Source organism: Scyliorhinus canicula, chromosome 10, assembly GCF_902713615.1.
Source record: "Scyliorhinus canicula chromosome 10, sScyCan1.1, whole genome shotgun sequence".
Lineage (NCBI taxonomy): Eukaryota > Metazoa > Chordata > Chondrichthyes > Carcharhiniformes > Scyliorhinidae > Scyliorhinus > Scyliorhinus canicula.
In genome coordinates, this window is record NC_052155.1 from 1,191,233 (window position 1) to 1,213,270 (window position 22,038).

The 22,038-nt window shown below is 48.9% G+C and overlaps 1 protein-coding gene across 2 annotated transcripts in view; it reads right to left on the minus strand.

Moving 5' to 3' along the window:
* The window catches only part of LOC119972178 (arf-GAP with GTPase, ANK repeat and PH domain-containing protein 3-like), a 965,193-nt gene that overhangs the window by 82,681 nt on the left and 860,474 nt on the right, over positions 1-22,038 (minus strand). For both annotated transcript variants that reach the window (XM_038808502.1, XM_038808500.1), the window contains exon 13: positions 12,337-12,427. In XM_038808502.1, the coding sequence (XP_038664430.1) occupies positions 12,337-12,427 (91 nt within the window). The remainder of the gene's footprint in view (positions 1-12,336; positions 12,428-22,038) is intronic.

Genomic DNA, 22,038 nt, shown 5'->3' on the forward strand with positions numbered 1-22,038 from the left:
ATCAATACAGTCCTGCACGGTGAGTCTCAATACAGTCCTGCACAGTGAGTATCAATACAGTCCTGCACGGTGAGTATCAATACAGTCCTGCACAGTGAGTATCAATACAGTCCTGCACGGTGAGTATCAATACAGTCCTGAGCAGTGAGTATCAATACAGTCCTGCACGGTGAGTATCAATACAGTCCTGCACGGTGAGTATCAATACAGTCCTGGGCAGTGAGTATCAATACAGTCCTGCACGGTGAGTATCAATACAGTCCTGCACAGTGAGTATCAATACAGTCCTGCACGGTGAGTATCAATACAGTCCTGCACAGTGAGTATCAATACAGTCCTGCACAGTGAGTCTCAATACAGTCCTGGGCAGTGAGTATCAATACAGTCCTGCACGGTGAGTATCAATACAGTCCTGCACGGTGAGTATCAATACAGTCCTGGGCAGTGAGTATCAATACAGTCCTGCACAGTGAGTATCAATACAGTCCTGCACAGTGAGTCTCAATACAGTCCTGGGCAGTGAATATCAATACAGTCCTGCACGGTCAGTATCAATACAGTCCTGGGCAGTGAGTATCAATACAGTCCTGCACAGTGAGTATCAATACAGTCCTGCACGGTGAGTATCAATACAGTCCTGCACGGTGAGCATCAATACAGTCCTGCACGGTGAGTATCAATACAGTCCTGGGCAGTGAGTATCAATACAGTCCTGCACGGTGAGTATCAATACAGTCCTGCACGGTGAGTATCAATACAGTCCTGGGCAGTGAGTATCAATACAGTCCTGCACGGTGAGTATCAATACAGTCCTGCACGGTGAGTATCAATACAGTCCTGCACGGTGAGTATCAATACAGTCCTGGGCAGTGTGTATCAATACAGTCCTGGGCGGTGAGTATCAATACAGTCCTGCACGGTGAGTATCAATACAGTCCTGCACGGTGAGTATCAATACAGTCCTGGGCAGTGAGTATCAATACAGTCCTGCACGGTGAGTCTCAATACAGTCCTGCACGGTGAGTATCAATACAGTCCTGCACGGTGAGTATCAATACAGTCCTGAGCAGTGAGTATCAATACAGTCCTGCACAGTGAGTATCAATACAGTCCTGCACGGTGAGTATCAATACAGTCCTGAGCAGTGAGTATCAATACAGTCCTGCACGGTGAGTATCAATACAGTCCTGCACGGTGAGTATCAATACAGTCCTGGGCAGTGAGTATCAATACAGTCCTGCACGGTGAGTATCAATACAGTCCTGCACAGTGAGTCTCAATACAGTCCTGCACGGTGAGTATCAATACAGTCCTGCACAGTGAGTATCAATACAGTCCTGCACGGTGAGTATCAATACAGTCCTGCACGGTGAGTATCAATACAGTCCTGCACAGTGAGTATCAATACAGTCCTGCACAGTGAGTATCAATACAGTCCTGGGCAGTGAGTATCAATACAGTCCTGCACGGTCAGTATCAATACAGTCCTGCACGGTCAGTATCAATACAGTCCTGGGCAGTGAGTATCAATACAGTCCTGCACGGTGAGTATCAATACAGTCCTGCACAGTGAGTCTCAATACAGTCCTGCACGGTGAGTATCAATACAGTCCTGCACAGTGAGTATCAATACAGTCCTGCACGGTGAGTATCAATACAGTCCTGCACAGTGAGTCTCAATACAGTCCTGGGCAGTGAGTATCAATACAGTCCTGCACAGTGAGTATCAATACAGTCCTGCACGGTGAGTATCAATACAGTCCTGGGCAGTGAGTATCAATACAGTCCTGCACGGTGAGTATCAATACAGTCCTGCACGGTGAGTATCAATACAGTCCTGCACGGTGAGTATCAATACAGTCCTGCACGGTGAGTATCAATACAGTCCTGCACGGTGAGTATCAATACAGTCCTGGGCAGTGAGTATCAATACAGTCCTGCACGGTGAGTCTCAATACAGTCCTGGGCAGTGAGTATCAATACAGTCCTGGGCAGTGAGTATCAATACAGTCCTGGGCAGTGAGTATCAATACAGTCCTGCACGGTGAGTATCAATACAGTCCTGCGCAGTGAGTATCAATACAGTCCTGCACGGTGAGTATCAATACAGTCCTGCACGGTGAGTCTCAATACAGTCCTGCACGGTGAGTATCAATACAGTCCTGCATGGTGAGTATCAATACAGTCATGCACGGTGAGTATCAATACAGTCCTGCACGATGAGTATCAATACAGTCCTGGGCAGTGAGTATCAATACAGTCCTGCACGGTGAGTATCAATACGGTCCTGCACGATGAGTAGCAATACAGTCCTGCACGGTGAGTATCAATACGGTCCTGCACGGTGAGTATCAATACAGTCCTGCACGGTGAGTATCAATACAGTCCTGCACGGTGAGTATCAATACAGTCCTGCACGGTGAGTATCAATACAGTCCTGCACGGTGAGTATCAATACAGTCCTGCACGATGAGTAGCAATACAGTCCTGCACGGTGAGTATCAATACGGTCCTGCACGGTGAGTATCAATACAGTCCTGCACGGTGAGTATCAATACAGTCCTGCACGATGAGTAGCAATACAGTCCTGGGCAGTGAGTATCAATACAGTCCTGCACGGTGAGTATCAATACAGTCCTGCACGGTCAGTATCAATACAGTCCTGGGCAGTGAGTATCAATACAGTCCTGGCAGTGAGTATCAATACAGTCCTGCACGGTGAGTATCAATACAGTCCTGCACGGTGAGTATCAATACAGTCCTGCACGGTGAGTATCAATACAGTCCTGCACGGTGAGTATCAATACAGTCCTGCACGGTGAGTATCTAATACAGTCCTGGCACGGTGAGTATCAATACAGTCCTGGTACATACAGTGCCGAAAAAGTGCAGTGAGTATCAATACAGTCCTGCACGGTGAGTATCAATACAGTCCTGCACGGTGAGTATCAATACAGTCCCTGCGTATCATACAGCCTGCACGGTGAGTATCAATACAGTCCTGGGCATGAGTATCAATACAGTCCTGCAAGTGAGTATCAATACAGTCCTGCACGTGAGTATCATACGTCCTGCACGGTGAGTATCAATACAGTCCTGCACGGTGAGTACATACAGTCCTACCGTCCTGGCACGTGAGTATCAATACAGTCCTGCACGGTGAGTATCAATACAGTCCCTGCACGGTGAGTATCAATACAGTCCTGCACGGTGAGTATCATACAGTCCTGCACGGTGAGTATCAATACAGTCCTGTACGGTGAGTATAATACAGTCCTGGGCACGTGAGTATCAATACAGTCCTGCACGGTGAGTATCAATACAGTCCTGCACGGTGAGTATCAATACAGTCCTGCACGGTGAGTATCAATACAGTCCTGCACGGTGAGTATCAATACAGTCCTGGGCAGTGAGTATCAATACAGTCCTGCACGGTGAGTATCAATACAGTCCTGCACGGTGAGTATCAATACAGTCCTGGGCGGTGAGTATCAATACAGTCCTGCACGGTGAGTATCAATACAGTCCTGGGCACGTGAGTATCAATACAGTCCTGCACGGTGCAGTATCAATACAGTCCTGGCAGTGAGTATCAATACAGTCCTGCACGGTGAGTATCAATACAGTCCTGCACGGTGAGTATCAATACAGTCCTGCACGGTGAGTATCAATACAGTCCTGCACGGTGAGTATCAATACAGTCCTGCACGGTGAGTATCAATACAGTCCTGCACGGTGAGTATCAATACAGTCCTGCACGGTGAGTATCAATACAGTCCTGCACGGTGAGTATCAATACAGTCCTGTACGGTGAGTATCAATACAGTCCTGCACGGTGAGTATCAATACAGTCCTGCACGGTGAGTATCAATACAGTCCTGCACGGTGAGTATCAATACAGTCCTGTACGGTGAGTATTAATACAGTCCTGGGCAGTGAGTATCAATACAGTCCTGCACGGTGAGTATCAATACAGTCCTGCACGGTGAGTATCAATACAGTCCTGGGCAGTGAGTATCAATACAGTCCTGCACGGTGAGTATCAATACAGTCCTGGGCAGTGAGTATCAATACAGTCCTGCACGGTGAGTATCAATACAGTCCTGCACGGTGAGTATCAATACAGTCCTGGGCGGTGAGTATCAATACAGTCCTGGCCGGTGAGTATCAATACAGTCCTGCACGGTGAGTATCAATACAGTCCTGCACGGTGAGTATCAATACAGTCCTGCACGGTGAGTATCAATACAGTCCTGCACGGTGAGTATCAATACAGTCCTGCACGGTGAGTATCAATACAGTCCTGGGCAGTGAGTATCAATACAGTCCTGCACGGTCAGTATCAATACAGTCCTGGGCAGTGAGTATCAATACAGTCCTGCACGGTGAGTATCAATACAGTCCTGCACGGTGAGTATCAATACAGTCCTGCACGGTGAGTATCAATACAGTCCTGCACGGTGAGTATCAATACAGTCCTGCACGGTGAGTATCAATACAGTCCTGGGCAGTGAGTATCAATACAGTCCTGGGCAGTGAGTATCAATACAGTCCTGCACGGTGAGTATCAATACAGTCCTGCACGGTGAGTCTCAATACAGTCCTGCACGGTGAGTATCAATACAGTCCTGCACGGTGAGTATCAATACAGTCCTGCACGGTGAGTATCAATACAGTCCTGGGCAGTGAGTCTCAATACAGTCCTGCACGGTGAGTATCAATACAGTCCTGCACGGTGAGTATCAATACAGTCCTGCACGGTGAGTATCAATACAGTCCTGCACGGTCAGTATCAATACAGTCCTGGGCAGTGAGTATCAATACAGTCCTGCACGGTGAGTATCAATACAGTCCTGGGCAGTGAGTATCAATACAGTCCTGGGCAGTGAGTATCAATACAGTCCTGGGCAGTGAGTATCAATACAGTCCTGCACGGTGAGTATCAATACAGTCCTGGGCAGTGAGTCTCAATACAGTCCTGCACGGTGAGTATCAATACAGTCCTGCACGGTGAGTATCAATACAGTCCTGCACGGTCAGTATCAATACAGTCCTGCACGGTGAGTATCAATACAGTCCTGGGCAGTGAGTATCAATACAGTCCTGCACGGTGAGTATCAATACAGTCCTGGGCAGTGAGTATCAATACAGTCCTGGGCAGTGAGTATCAATACAGTCCTGCACGGTGAGTATCAATACAGTCCTGGGCAGTGAGTATCAATACAGTCCTGGGCAGTGAGTATCAATACAGTCCTGCACGGTGAGTATCAATACAGTCCTGCACGGTGAGTATCAATACAGTCCTGGGCAGTGAGTATCAATACAGTCCTGCACGGTGAGTATCAATACAGTCCTGGGCAGTGAGTCTCAATACAGTCCTGCACGGTCAGTATCAATACAGTCCTGGGCAGTGAGTATCAATACAGTCCTGCACGGTGAGTATCAATACAGTCCTGCACGGTGAGTATCAATACAGTCCTGCACGGTGAGTATCAATACAGTCCTGCACGGTGAGTATCAATACAGTCCTGCACGGTGAGTATCAATACAGTCCTGGGCAGTGAGTATCAATACAGTCCTGGGCAGTGAGTATCAATACAGTCCTGCACGGTGAGTATCAATACAGTCCTGCACGGTGAGTCTCAATACAGTCCTGCACGGTGAGTATCAATACAGTCCTGCACGGTGAGTATCAATACAGTCCTGCACGGTGAGTATCAATACAGTCCTGGGCAGTGAGTCTCAATACAGTCCTGCACGGTGAGTATCAATACAGTCCTGCACGGTGAGTATCAATACAGTCCTGCACGGTGAGTATCAATACAGTCCTGCACGGTCAGTATCAATACAGTCCTGGGCAGTGAGTATCAATACAGTCCTGCACGGTGAGTATCAATACAGTCCTGGGCAGTGAGTATCAATACAGTCCTGGGCAGTGAGTATCAATACAGTCCTGCACGGTGAGTATCAATACAGTCCTGGGCAGTGAGTCTCAATACAGTCCTGCACGGTGAGTATCAATACAGTCCTGCACGGTGAGTATCAATACAGTCCTGCACGGTGAGTATCAATACAGTCCTGCACGGTGAGTATCAATACAGTCCTGCACGGTCAGTATCAATACAGTCCTGCACGGTGAGTATCAATACAGTCCTGCACGGTCAGTATCAATACAGTCCTGGGCAGTGAGTATCAATACAGTCCTGGGCAGTGAGTATCAATACAGTCCTGCACGGTGAGTATCAATACAGTCCTGGGCAGTGAGTATCAATACAGTCCTGCACGGTGAGTATCAATACAGTCCTGGGCAGTGAGTATCAATACAGTCCTGGGCAGTGAGTATCAATACAGTCCTGCACGGTGAGTATCAATACAGTCCTGCACGGTGAGTATCAATACAGTCCTGCACGGTCAGTATCAATACAGTCCTGCACGGTGAGTATCAATACAGTCCTGGGCAGTGAGTATCAATACAGTCCTGGGCAGTGAGTATCAATACAGTCCTGCACGGTGAGTATCAATACAGTCCTGCACGGTGAGTATCAATACAGTCCTGCACGGTGAGTATCAATACAGTCCTGCACGGTGAGTATCAATACAGTCCTGCACGGTGAGTCTCAATACAATCCTCGGCAGTGAGTATCAATACAGTCCTGCACGGTCAGTATCAATACAGTCCTGCACGGTGAGTATCAATACAGTCCTGCACGGTGAGTATCAATACAGTCCTGCACGGTGAGCATCAATACAGTCCTGCACGGTGAGTATCAATACAGTCCTGCACGGTGAGTATCAATACAATCCTCGGCAGTGAGTATCAATACAGTCCTGCACGGTGAGTATCAATACAGTCCTGCACGGTGAGTATCAATACAGTCCTGCACAGTGAGTATCAATACAGTCCTGCACGGTGAGTATCAATACAGTCCTGGGCAGTGAGTATCAATACAGTCCTGCACGGTGAGTATCAATACAGTCCTGGGCAGTGAGTATCAATACAGTCCTGCACGGTGAGTATCAATACAGTCCTGGGCAGTGAGTATCAATACAGTCCTGGGCAGTGAGTATCAATACAGTCCTGCACGGTGAGTATCAATACAGTCCTGGGCAGTGAGTATCAATACAGTCCTGCACGGTCAGTATCAATACAGTCCTGGGCAGTGAGTATCAATACAGTCCTGCACGGTCAGTATCAATACAGTCCTGGGCAGTGAGTATCAATACAGTCCTGGGCAGTGAGTATCAATACAGTCCTGCACGGTGAGTATCAATACAGTCCTGGACGGTGAGTATCAATACAGTCCTGGGCAGTGAGTATCAATACAGTCCTGCACGGTCAGTATCAATACAGTCCTGCACGGTGAGTATCAATACAGTCCTGGGCAGTGAGTATCAATACAGTCCTGCACGGTGAGTATCAATACAGTCCTGCACGGTGAGTATCAATACAGTCCTGCACGGTGAGTATCAATACAGTCCTGGGCAGTGAGTATCAATACAGTCCTGCACGGTGAGTATCAATACAGTCCTGCACGGTGAGTATCAATACAGTCCTGCACGGTGAGTATCAATACAGTCCTGCACGGTGAGTATCAATACAGTCCTGCACGGTGAGTATCAATACAGTCCTGGGCAGTGAGTATCAATACAGTCCTTATAAGGTAATATCACATGGGATTAGGGGTAATTTATTCACTTGGATAGAAGACGAGCTGATAAACATTGGAAAAATGTAAGCAGTGGGGGTGTCACAAGTTTCAATCCACGGGCCCAGCTATTTACAATCTATATTCAAGTGTTAAATGCAGGTTATATCGCCAAATTTGCAGAAGGTACTAAAATAGGTGGGATAGTAAGTTTCAATTAAAGAAATAAGAAATTTACAAATGGATATGGATAGGTTAGGAGAGAAGCCCTAAATTTAGCAGATGGAGTTTGACGTGAAAAAGTGTCGAACTTGAATCAGAGGAGGATCACTAGGTTAGTTCCAGAGATGACGGGTTTGTCTATGAAGAGAGATGAAACAGTTTTTAATTTTTTTTTTTAAAGAGTACCCAATTATTTTTTTCCAATTAAGGGGCGATTTAGTGTGGCAAATCCACCTACCCTGTACATCTTTGGGTTAAGGGGTGAAACCCACGAAGAGACGGGGAGAATGTAGAGATTGAACAGTTTAGGCCAATACTCTCTAGAGTCACCGGAGCAATAGGTCAGATGGTGAAAGTACTGGGGGGAACTAGGAAATAGGGTCAGTATAGCTCTGAGGAAGAGCAGACAGGGAGATGCTGCTGAAAACAGTGGTGGCCTGAAGTGCATATATTTTAATGCAAGAAGTATTATGGGTAAGGCAGATGAACTTAGAGCTTGGATTAGTACTTGGAACTATGATGTTGTTGCCATTACAGAGACCTGGTTGAGGGAAGGACAGGATTGGCAGCTAAACGTTCCAGGATTTAGATGTTTCAGGCGGGATAGAGGGGGATGTAAAAGGGGTGGCGGAGTTGCGCTAATGGTTAGGGAGAATATCACAGCTGTACTACGGGAGGACACCTCAGAGGGCAGTGAGGCTATATGGGTAGAGATCAGGAATAAGAAGGGTGCAGTCACAATGTTGGGGGTTTACTACAGGCCTCCCAACAGCCAGCGGGAGATAGAGGAGCAGATAGGTAGATAGATTTTGGAAACGAGTAAAAACAACAGGGTTGTTGTGATGGGAGACTTCAACTTCCCCAATATTGATTGGGTCTCATTGCTCGGGGCTTAGACGGGGCAGAGTTTGTAAGGAGCATCCAGGAGGGCTTCTTAAAACAATATGTAGACAGTCCAACTCGGGAAGGGACTGTACTGGACCTGGTATTGGGGAATGAGCCCGGCCAGGAGGTAGAAGTTTCAGCAAGGGAGCATTTCGGGAACAGTGACCACAATTCAGTAAGTTTTAAAGTGCTGGTGGACAAGGATAAGAGTGGTCCTCGGGTGAATGTGCTAAATTGGGGGAAGGCTAATTATAACAATATTAGGCAGGAACTGAAGAACCTAGATTGGGGGCGGATGTTTGAGGGTAAATCAACATCTGACATGTGAGAGGCTTTCAAATGTCAGTTGAAAGGAATTCAGGACCGACATGTTCCTGTGCGGAAGAAGGATAAATATGGCAAATTTCGGGAACCTTGGATAACAAGAGATATTGTCGGCCCCGTCAAAAAGGAAAAGGAGGCATTTGTCAGGGCTAGAAGGCTGGGAATAGACGAAGCCTGTGTGGAATATAAGGATAGTAGGAAGGAACTTAAGCAAGAAGTCAGGAGGGCTAAAAGGGGTCACGAAAAGTCATTGGCAATTAGGGTTAAGGAAAATCCCGTCTTTTTACATGTACATAAAAAGCAAGAGGGTAGCCAGGGAAAGGGTTGGCCCACTGAAGGATAGGCAAGGGAATGTATGTGTGGAGCCAGAGGAAATGGGCGAGGTACTAAATGAATACTCTGCATCAGTATTCACCAAAGAGAAGGAATTGGTGGATGTTGAGTCTGGAGAAGGGTGTGTAGATAGCCTGGGTCACACGGAGATCCAAAAAGACAAGGTGTTGGGCGTCTTGAAAAATATTAAGGTGGATAAGTCCCCAAGGCCGGATGGGATCTACCCGAGAATACTGAAGGAGGTTAGAGAGGAAATTGCTGAGGCCTTGACAGAAATCTTTGGATCATCCCTGTCTTCAGGTGATGTCCTGGAGGACTGGAGAATAGCCAATGTTGTTCCTTTGTTTAAGAAGGGTAGCAAGGATAACCCAGGGAACTACAGGCCGGTGAGCTTTTCGTCAGTGGTTGGGAAATTACTGGAGAGAATATTTCGAGACCAGATCTACTCCCATTTGGAAGCAAATGGACGTATTAGCAAGAGGCAGCACGGTTTTGTGAAGGGGAGGTCGTGTCTCACTAACTTGGTAGAGTTTTTCGAAGAGGTCACAAAGATGATTGATGCAGGTAGGGCAGTGGATGTTGTCTATATGGACTTCAGTAAGACCTTTGACAAGGTCCCTCATGGCAGACTGGTACAAAAGGTGAAGTCACACGGATTCAGGGGTGAGCTGGCAAGGTGGATACAGAACTGGCTAGGTCATAGAAGGCAGAGAGTAAAAATGGAATCTCTGTTCCGCAGGGATCAGTGCTATCTTTGCTATCCGTAGTATCTATAAATGATTTAGAGGAAAATGTAACTAGTCTGATAAGTAAGTTTGCAGACGACACAAAGGTTGGTGGAATTGCGGATAGCGATGAGGACTGTCAGAGGATACAGCAGGATTTAGATCGTTTGGAGACTTGGGCGGAGAGATGGCAGATGGAGTTTAATCCAGACAAACGTGAGGTAATGCATTTTGGAAGGTCGAATGCAGGTAGGGAATATACAGTGAATGGTAGAACCCTCAAGAGTATTGACAGTCAGAGAGATCTAGGTGTACAGGTCCACAGGTCACTGAAAGGGCAACACAGGTGGAGAAGGTAGTCAAGAAGGTATACGGCATGCTTGCCTTCATTGGCCGGGGCATTGAGTATAAGAATTGGCAAGTCATGTTGCAGCTGTATAGAACATTAGTTAGGCCACACTTGGAGTATAGCGTTCAATTCTGGTCGCCACACTACCAGAAGGATGTGGAGGCTTTAGAGAGGGTGCAGAAGAGATTTACCAGGATGTTGCCTGGTATGGAGGGCATTAGCTGTGAGGAACGGTTGAATATACTCGGTTTGTTCTCACTGGAATGACGGAGGTTGAGGGGCGACCTGATAGAGGTCTACAAAATTATGAGGGGCATAGACAGAGTGGATAGTCAGAGGCTTTCCCCCAGGGTAGAGGGGTCAATTACTAGGGGGCATAGGTTTAAGGTGCAAGGGGCAAGGTTTAGAGGAGATGTATGAGGCAAGTTTTTTTACACAGAGGGTCGTGGTGCCTGGAACTCGCTGCCGGAGGTGGTGGTGGAAGCCTCCCCGAACAGGTGCCGGAATGTGGCGACTAGGGGCTTTTCACAGTAACTTCATTTGAAGACTACTTGTGACAATAAGCGATTTTCATTTCATTTCAAGGAGGGACGATAGTGACGTTTCAGGGGCATCTTGACAAATACATGAACAGGATGGGAATAGAGGGATACGGACCCAGGAAGTGCAGAACATTTTAGTTTAGACGGGCAGCATGGTCGGCACAGGCTTGGAGAGCCGAAGGGCCTGTTGTTCCTGTGCTGTACCTTTGTTTTTTTGTTCTTTAGAAGAATCAGGGGTGATCTAATTGAGGTAAACAAGATGCTAAAAGGTTTGGATAAAGTAGACGTGGAGCGGATGCTTCCTCTTGTGGAACATTCTAGAATGAGAGGTCATAGTCTCAGGATAAGAGGTGGCAAATTTTAAAACAGATTTGAAGAGAAATTACTTCTCTCAAAGGGTTGTGAATCTGTGGAATTCGCTACCCCAGAGTGTGGTGGATGCTGGGACAGTGAGTAACTTTAAGGAGAATATAAACAGATTTTTAATTAGTAATGGGTTGAAGGGTTATGGAGAACAGGCAGGGCAGTGAAGTTATAGCCAATTTCTATCAGCCATGATCGTATTGAACGGTGGAGCGGGCTCGAGGGGCAGAATTGCCAATTCCTCATTCTTATGACCTTACAGACCTGCTCCGTGGTCTCGAAAGAAGGCCTGCACTGTGGTCTTGTAACAGGCCTCTGCCGTGGATCCCGTAACAGGCCTGCACTATGGGTCCTGTAACAGGATTGCGCTGTTGATCTCGTAATAGAGCTGCTCTGCAGATCTCGTAACATAGAATCATAGAATTTACAGTGCAGAAGGAGGCCATTCAGCCCATCGAGTCTTTACCGGTTCTTGGAAAGAGCACCCTACCCAAGTCCACTCCCCCGCCCTAGCCCCATAACCCAGTAGCCCCCACTCAACACTCAGGGCAATTTTGGACAATTCACCTAACCTGCACATCTTTGGATTGTGGGAGGAAACCGGAGCACCCGGAGGAAACCCACGCACACACGGGGAGGATGTGCAGACTCTGCACAGACAGTGACCCAAGCCGGGAATCAAACCTGGTACCCTGGAGCTGTGAAGCAATTGTGCTAACCACTATGTTACCGTACTGCCCTAACAGGCTTGCTCTGTGGATCTTGCAACAGGCCTGTGCTGTAGGTCTTGTAACAGGCCTGCACCAAGGTCCTGTAACAGGCCTTTGCTGTTGATCTCGTAACAGACCTGCTCTGCGGATCTTGTATCAGATCTGCACTGCACTGTGCTGTATTACTCTTCACCATCCTGCGCTGTGAGTCTGAGCACCATCCTGCAGAATACGTACTTGGTGCATCACAGTCAACACAGAAACCGTTCCCTCGCATGTTCCGGATCGATTGGATGGCGACAGCATCACTCTGGCTTCCCATTCGAGACTAAAACAAAACATTGAAGAAATGCAATTTAACTAGGATAGTGTCTGTTTTATTCATTAGCAAGATTAGCCGAGCAGGAGCATTCCATTACTTTTGCAAACATGAACCATACTCACTCCCGATATCCCTGAACCCATTTCCCTCAAGCCAACCCACTGCCCTTATCCTTCACGCTCACCCAGTCCCCATGTCACTGAACACACAGCGTCCTATCTCTCTCAGTGCCCTATCTCTCTCAGTGCCTTATCTCTCACAGTGCCCTATCTCTCTCAGTGCCCTATCTCTCTCAGTGCCCTATCTCTCACAGTGCCCTATCTCTCACACTGCCCTATCTCTCTCAGTGCCCTATCTCTCACAGTGCCCTATCTCTCACAGTGCCCTATCTCTCTCAGTGCCCTATCTCTCACAGTGCCCTATCTCTCTCAGTGCCCTATCTCTCACAGTGCCCTATCTCTCACAGTGCCCTATCTCTCACAGTGCCCTATCTCTCAGTGCCCTATCTCTCAGTGCCTTATCTCTCACAGTGCCCTATCTCTCACAGTGCCCTATCTCTCTGTGCCCTATCTCTCACAGTGCCCTATCTCTCAGTGCCCTATCTCTCTCAGTGCCCTATCTCTCTCAGTGCCCTATCTCTCAGTGCCCTATCTCTCAGTGCCCTATCTCTCTCAGTGCCCTATCTCTCACAGTGCCCTATCTCTCACAGTGCCCTATCTCTCACAGTGCCCTATCTCTCACAGTGCCCTATCTCTCACAGTGCCCTATCTCTCAGTGCCCTATCTCTCAGTGCCCTATCTCTAAGTGCCCTATCTCTCACAGTGCCCTATCTCTCTCAGTGCCCTATCTCTCACAGTGCCCTATCTCTCTCAGTGCCCTATCTCTCACAGTGCCCTATCTCTCTCAGTGCCCTATCTCTCAGTGCCCTATCTCTCACAGTGCCCAATCTCTCTCTGTGCCCTATCTCTCATAGTGCCCTATCTCTCACAGTGCCCTATCTCTCTGTGCCCTATCTCTCAGTGCCCTATCTCTCAGTGCCCTATCTCTAAGTGCCCTATCTCTCACAGTGCCCTATCTCTCTCAGTGCCCTATCTCTCACAGTGCCCTATCTCTCTCAGTGCCCTATCTCTCACAGTGCCCTATCTCTCAGTGCCCTATCTCTCTCAGTGCCCTATCTCTCTCAGTGCCCTATCTCTCTCAGTGCCCTATCTCTCATAGTGCCCTATCTCTCACAGTGCCCTATCTCTCTCAGTGCCCTATCTCTCACAGTGCCCTATCTCTCTCAGTGCCCTATCTCTCACAGTGCCCAATCTCTCTCTGTGCCCTATCTCTCATAGTGCCCTATCTCTCACAGTGCCCTATCTCTCTGTGCCCTATCTCTCAGTGCCCTATCTCTCTCAGTGCCCTATCTCTCTCAGTGCCCTATCTCTCTCAGTGCCCTATCTCTCTCAGTGCCCTATCTCTCACAGTGCCCTATCTCTCAGTGCCCTATCTCTCTCAGTGCCCTATCTCTCTCAGTACCCTATCTCTCTCAGTGCCCTATCTCTCTCAGTGCCCTATCTCTCTCAGTGCCCTATCTCTCACAGTGCCCTATCTCTCTCAGTGCCCTATCTCTCAGTGCCCTATCTCTCTGTGCCCTATCTCTCACAGTGCCCTATCTCTCACAGTGCCCTATCTCTCACAGTGCCCTATCTCTCTCAGTGCCCTATCTCTCTCAGTGCCCTATCTCTCAGTGCCCTATCTCTCTGTGCCCTATCTCTCAGTGCCCTATCTCTCTCAGTGCCCTATCTCTCACAGTGCCCTATCTCTCACAGTGCCCTATCTCTCACAGTGCCCTATCTCTCTCAGTGCCCTATCTCTCTCAGTGCCCTATCTCTCAGTGCCCTATCTCTCTGTGCCCTATCTCTCAGTGCCCTATCTCTCTCAGTGCCCTATCTCTCTCAGTGCCCTATCTCTCAGTGCCCTATCTCTCTGTGCCCTATCTCTCAGTGCCCTATCTCTCTCAGTGCCCTATCTCTCAGTGCCCTATCTCTCACAGTGCCCTATCTCTAAGTGCCCTATCTCTCACAGTGCCCTATCTCTCAGTGCCCTATCTCTCACAGTGCCCTATCTCTCTCAGTGCCCTATCTCTCAGTGCCCTATCTCTCACAGTGCCCTATCTCTCTCAGTGCCCTATCTCTCACAGTGCCCTATCTCTCACAGTGCCCTATCTCTCTCAGTGCCCTATCTCTCACAGTGCCCTATCTCTCTCAGTGCCCTATCTCTAAGTGCCCTATCTCTCACAGTGCCCTATCTCTAAGTGCCCTATCTCTCTCAGTGCCCTATCTCTCAGTGCCCTATCTCTCTGTGCCCTATCTCTCAGTGCCCTATCTCTCTCAGTGCCCTATCTCTCACAGTGCCCTATCTCTCACAGTGCCCTATCTCTCACAGTGCCCAATCTCTCTCTGTGCCCTATCTCTCATAGTGCCCTATCTCTCACAGTGCCCTATCTCTCTCAGTGCCCTATCTCTCACAGTGCCCTATCTCTCAGTGCCCTATCTCTCTCAGTGCCCTATCTCTCTCAGTGCCCAATCTCTCAGTGCCCTATCTCTCTGTGCCCTATCTCTCAGTGCCCTATCTCTCTCAGTGCCCTATCTCTCTCAGTGCCCTATCTCTCACAGTGCCCTATCTCTCTCAGTGCCCTATCTCTCTCAGTGCCCTATCTCTCACAGTGCCCTATCTCTCTGTGCCCTATCTCTCACAGTGCCCTATCTCTCTCAGTGCCCTATCTCTCTCAGTGCCCTATCTCTCAGTGCCCTATCTCTCTGTGCCCTATCTCTCACAGTGCCCGATCTCTCGCAGTGCCCTATCTCTCACAGTGCCCTATCTCTCAGTGCCCTATCTCTCACAGTGCCCTATCTCTCACAGTGCCCTATCTCTCACAGTGCCCTATCTCTCTCAGTGCCCTATCTCTCTCAGTGCCCTATCTCTCACAGTGCCCTATCTCTCACAGTGCCCTATCTCTCACAGTGCCCTATCTCTCACAGTGCCCTATCTCTCTCAGTGCCCTATCTCTCAGTGCCCTATCTCTCTGTGCCCTATCTCTCACAGTGCCCTATCTCTCACAGTGCCCTATCTCTCTCAGTGCCCTATCTCTCTCAGTGCCCTATCTCTCTCAGTGCCCTATCTCTCTCAGTGCCCTATCTCTCACAGTGCCCTATCTCTCTCAGTGCCCTATCTCTCAGTGCCCTATCTCTCTCAGTGCCCTATCTCTCTCAGTGCCCTATCTCTCTCAGTGTCCTATCTCTCACAGTGCCCTATCTCTCACAGTGCCCTATCTCTCTCAGTGCCCTATCTCTCACAGTGTCCTATCTCTCACAGTGCCCTATCTCTCACAGTGCCCTATCTCTCAGTGCCCTATCTCTCAGTGCCCTATCTCTCACAGTGCCCTATCTCTCTCAGTGCCCTATCTCTCTCAGTGTCCTATCTCTCACAGTGCCCTATCTCTCACAGTGCCCTATCTCTCTCAGTGTCCTATCTCTCTCAGTGCCCTATCTCTCATAGTGCCCTATCTCTCTCAGTGCCCTATCTCTCATAGTGCCCAATCTCTCAGTGCCCAATCTCTCAGTGCCCTATCTCTCACAGTGCCCTATCTCTCAGTGCCCTATCTCTCTCAGTGCCCTATCTCTCACAGTGCCCTATCTCTCATAGTGCCCAATCTCTCAGTGCCCTATCTCTCACAGTGCCCTATCTCTCACAGTGCCCTATCTCTCTCAGTGCCCTATCTCTCTCAGTGCCCTATCTCTCTCAGTGCCCTATCTCTCAGTGCCCTATCTCTCACAGTGCCCTATCTCTCACAGTGCCCTATCTCTCACAGTGCCCTATCTCTCACAGTGCCCTATCTCTCACAGTGCCCTATCTCTCACAGTGCCCTATCTCTCACAGTGCCCTATCTCTCTCAGTGCCCTATCTCTCTCAGTGCCCTATCTCTCTCAGTGCCCTATCTCTCAGTGCCCTATCTCTCACAGTGCCCTATCTCTCTCAGTGCCCTATCTCTCTCAGTGCCCTATCTCTCACAGTGCCCTATCTCTCTCAGTGCCCTATCTCTCAGTGCCCTATCTCTCACAGTGCCCTATCTCTTACAGTGCCCTATCTCTCTCAGTGCCCTATCTCTCACAGTGCCCTATCTCTCACAGTGCCCTATCTCTCACAGTGCCCTATCTCTCTGTGCCCTATCTCTCACAGTGCCCTATCTCTCAGTGCCCTATCTCTCACAGTGCCCTATCTCTCAGTGCCCTATCTCTCTCAGTGCCCTATCTCTCACAGTGCCCTATCTCTCTCAGTGCCCTATCTCTCTCAGTGCCCTATCTCTCACAGTGCCCTATCTCTCAGTGCCCTATCTCTCTCAGTGCCCTATCTCTCTCAGTGCCCTATCTCTCAGTGCCCTATCTCTCAGTGCCCTATCTCTCAGTGCCCTATCTCTCACAGTGCCCTATCTCTCACAGTGCCCTATCTCTCACAGTGCCCTATCTCTCAGTGCCCTATCTCTCAGTGCCCTATCTCTCAGTGCCCTATCTCTCACAGTGCCCTATCTCTCTCAGTGCCCTATCTCTCACAGTGCCCAATCTCTCTCAGTGCCCTATCTCTCACAGTGCCCTATCTCTCTCAGTGCCCTATCTCTCTCAGTGCCCTATCTCTCACAGTGCCCTATCTCTCTCAGTGCCCTATCTCTCTGTGCCCTATCTCTCACAGTGCCCTATCTCTCACAGTGCCCTATCTCTCACAGTGCCCTATCTCTCTCAGTGCCCTATCTCTCTCAGTGCCCTATCTCTCTCAGTGCCCTATCTCTCACAGTGCCCTATCTCTCACAGTGCCCTATCTCTCAGTGCCCTATCTCTCTCAGTGCCCTATCTCTCTCAGTGCCCTATCTCTCTCAGTGTCCTATCTCTCACAGTGCCCTATCTCTCACAGTGCCCTATCTCTCTCAGTGCCCTATCTCTCATAGTGCCCTATCTCTCTCAGTGCCCTATCTCTCATAGTGCCCAATCTCTCAGTGCCCAATCTCTCAGTGCCCTATCTCTCACAGTGCCCTATCTCTCAGTGCCCTATCTCTCTCAGTGCCCTATCTCTCATAGTGCCCTATCTCTCTCAGTGCCCTATCTCTCATAGTGCCCAATCTCTCAGTGCCCTATCTCTCTGTGCCCTATCTCTCACAGTGCCCTATCTCTCACAGTGCCCTATCTCTCTCAGTGCCCTATCTCTCACAGTGCCCTATCTCTCATAGTGCCCAATCTCTCTCAGTGCCCTATCTCTCACAGTGCCCTATCTCTCTCAGTGCCCTATCTCTCACAGTGCCCTATCTCTCAGTGCCCTATCTCTCATAGTGCCCAATCTCTCTCAGTGCCCTATCTCTCAGTGCCCTATCTCTCATAGTGCCCAATCTCTCACAGTGCCCTATCTCTCACAGTGCCCTATCTCTCACAGTGCCCTATCTCTCTCAGTGCCCTATCTCTCTCAGTGCCCTATCTCTCTCAGTGCCCTATCTCTCTCAGTGCCTTATCTCTCACAGTGCCCTATCTCTCTCAGTGCCCTATCTCTCTCAGTGCCCTATCTCTCTCAGTGCCATTTCCCTCTCAGTACCATATCTCTCTCAGTGCCCTATCTCTCTCAGTGCCCTATCTCTCTCAGTGCCCTATCTCTCAGTGCCCTATCTCTCACAGTGCCCTATCTCTCACAGTGCCCTATCTCTCTCAGTGCCATTTCCCTCTCAGTACCATATCTCTCTCAGTGCCCTATCTCTCTCAGTGCCCTATCTCTCTCAGTGCCCTATCTCTCAGTGCCCTATCTCTCTCAGTGCCCTATCTCTCTCAGTGCCCTATCTCTCTCAGTGCCCCATCTCTCAGTGCCCTATCTCTCACAGTGCCCTATCTCTCACAGTGCCCTATCTCTCACAGTGCCCTATCTCTCAGTGCCCTATCTCTCTCAGTGCCCTATCTCTCTCAGTGCCCTATCTCTCTCAGTGCCCTATCTCTCTCAGTGCCCTATCTCTCACAGTGCCCTATCTCTCAGTGCCCTATCTCTCGCAGTGCCCTATCTCTCAGTGCCCTATCTCTCACAGTGCCCTATCTCTCTGTGCCCTATCTCTCACAGTGCCCTATCTCTCACAGTGCCCTATCTAACAGTGCCCTATCTCTCTCTGTGCCCTATCTCTCATAGTGCCCTATCTCTCACAGTGCCCTATCTCTCTCAGTGCCCTATCTCTCAGTGCCCTATCTCTCTCAGTGCCCTATCTCTCTCAGTGCCCTATCTCTCTCAGTGCCCTATCACTCACAGTGCCCTATCTCTCTCAGTGCCCTATCTCTCAGTGCCCTATCTCTCACAGTGCCCTATCTCTCACAGTGCCCTATCTCTCACAGTGCCCTATCTCTCAGTGCCCTATCTCTCACAGTGCCCTATCTCTCACAGTGCCCTATCTCTCTCAGTGCCCTATCTCTCAGTGCCCTATCTCTCACAGTGCCCTATCTCTCACAGTGCCCTATCTCTCACAGTGCCCTATCTCTCACAGTGCCCTATCTCTCACAGTGCCCTATCTCTCTCAGTGCCCTATCTCTCTCAGTGCCCTATCTCTCTCAGTGCCCTATCTCTCAGTGCCCTATCTCTCACAGTGCCCTATCTCACACAGTGCCCTATCTCTCACAGTGCCCGATCTCTCAGTGCCCTATCTCTCACAGTGCCCTATCTCACACAGTGCCCTATCTCTCACAGTGCCCTATCTCTCACAGTGCCCTATCTCTCACAGTGCCCTATCTCTCACAGTGCCCTATCTCTCACAGTGCCCTATCTCTCTCAGTGCCCTATCTCTCACAGTGCCCTATCTCTCACAGTGCCCTATCTCTCACAGTGCCCTATCTCTCACAGTGCCCTATCTCTCTCTGTGCCCTATCTCTCAGTGCCCTATCTCTCTCAGTGCCCTATCTCTCACAGTGCCCTATCTCACACAGTGCCCTATCTCTCACAGTGCCCGATCTCTCAGTGCCCTATCTCTCACAGTGCCCTATCTCACACAGTGCCCTATCTCTCACAGTGCCCTATCTCTCACAGTGCCCTATCTCTCACAGTGCCCTATCTCTCACAGTGCCCTATCTCTCACAGTGCCCTATCTCTCTCAGTGCCCTATCTCTCACAGTGCCCTATCTCTCACAGTGCCCTATCTCTCACAGTGCCCTATCTCTCATAGTGCCCTATCTCTCACAGTGCCCTATCTCTCTCAGTGCCCTATCTCTCAGTGCCCTATCTCTCTCAGTGCCCTATCTCTCTCAGTGCCCTATCTCTCTCAGTGCCCTATCTCTCTCAGTGCCCTATCTCTCTCAGTGCCCTATCACTCACAGTGCCCTATCTCTCTCAGTGCCCTATCTCTCAGTGCCCTATCTCTCACAGTGCCCTATCTCTCACAGTGCCCTATCTCTCACAGTGCCCTATCTCTCACAGTGCCCTATCTCTCAGTGCCCTATCTCTCTCAGTGCCCTATCTCTCTCAGTGCCCAAAAAGTATCCATTAAGAGCCATATCCACATTCTCTACACACAGTTTACTTTTTTAAAAAATAGGCACTACTCTGTAGAGTCATGAAATGAAAAAATGAAATGAAAATCGCTTATTGTCACAAGTAGGCTTCAAATGAAGTTACGGTGAAAAGCCCCTAGTCGCCACATTCCGGCGCCTGTTCGGGGAGGCTGGTACGGGAATCGAACCGTGCTGCTGGCCTGCCTTGGTCTGCTTTCAAAGCCAGCGATTTAGCCCAGTGTACAGCACGGAAAGGGGTCCTTCAGCCCATCGCGTTCATGTCAGCCATCAAACACCTAACTATTCTCATCCATATTTTCTAAATGGGAAATACTTCGGAAATCAGAAGCACAAAGGGACTTGGGAGTCCTTTTTCATGATTCTCTCAAGGTTAACGTGCAGGTTCAGTTGGCAGTTAGGAAGGCAAATGCAATGTTAGCATTCATGTCAAGAGGGCTAGAATACAAGACCAGGGATGTACTTCTGAGGCTGTATAAGGCTCTGGTCAGACCCCATTTGGAGTATTGTGAGCAGTTTTGGGCCCCGTATCTAAGGAAGGATGTGCTGGTCTTGGAAAGGGTGCAGAGGAGGTTCACAAGAATGATCCCTGGAATGAAGAACTTGTCGTATGAGGAATGTTTGTGGACTCTGGGTCTGTACTGGTTGGACATCCCAGAGGCTCTATATTTTGCTGGCTACCTTTTTCTTTGAGGGTTGATGTTTACTCTGAAACCCTTCAATCTGCCCGTTGAATTGCCCCGCTTCTGTGACACTGATTCACCTTCATGTCCCTGTTTCCATCCACTTTGCTAAATCACTCCTCAGCTTAGTAAAATTGGCCTGACCACAATTTATTTAATTTTGCACAAACATTTAAAACAATGATCTGCAAAAGAGAGGAAATGATAAAATTACATAAAGAAAAGCTATTTATTACAACGGCAATTATAAAGAGCATACAAACAGCAACTAGAAACTTTGCAACATTATGAGCATAGCTCAGCAGAGTTGTGAAAGATATCGGATGCATTTTTTACTTTTAAAACGTGCATAGCAACTGAGATATAATAAAAGTGCAATTTACTGGGAGGAATACATCTACACTCGTCACTTCCTAACTTTAACTCCTCTTTGTCCTTTTCTATATTTACATTGAAACTAACTGAATTATGTTGTGTTTTTGTTGGTGTTGATCGAGGATACATATTGGCCAGGTGTTCCAGGAAGTTGCCCCAGCCACAGTGAAGAAAACGGTGATATATTTCCAAGTTAGGGTGGTGCGTGACTTGGAGGGGAACCTCCAAGTGGTGGGGTTCCCAGGTATCTGCTGCTCATCCTTTTCATAGAATCACAGAATTCCTACAATGCAGAAGGAGACCATTCGGCCCATCGAGTCTGCACCAACCCTTTGAAAGAGCACTCTACCCATGTCCATTCCCCCATGAAAATGAAAATCGCTTATTGTCACGAGTAGGCTTCAAATGACGTTACTGTGAAAAGCTCCTAGTCGCCACATTCCGGCGCCTGTTCGGGGAGGCTGGTACGGGAATCGAACCGTGCTGCTGGCCTGCTTGGTCTGCTTTCAAAGCTAGCGATTTAGCCCAGTGTGCTAAACAGCCCATCCACTCTGACCCAATCATGCAATCCCATAACCTAACCTGCACATTCCTGGACATCAAGGGGCAATTCAGCATGGCCAATTCACCTAACCTGCACATCTTTGGACTGTGGGAGGAAACCGGAGCACCCGGAGGAAACCCACGCACACACGGGGAGAACGTGCAGACTCCACACAGTCACCTGAGGCTGGAATCGAACCTGGGTTCCTGGCGCTGTGAGGCCACAGTGCTAACCACTGTGTCACCCATCTGGACGATAGTGGTCGAGGGTTTGGAAGATGCTGCCTAAGGAGCTTTGGGTGAGTTCTGCAGTGCATCTTGTAGATGGTCCTGTGATGAATTCGGAATTGCTTTTATATATTGGAGTTGATGTATCTTGTGCAGTAATGGTTTTAAAAGCCTGGGTTAGGGTGTGCATGCTGTAAGGGTTTCTCCTGCTCGTTGCCTGGTTATTCCC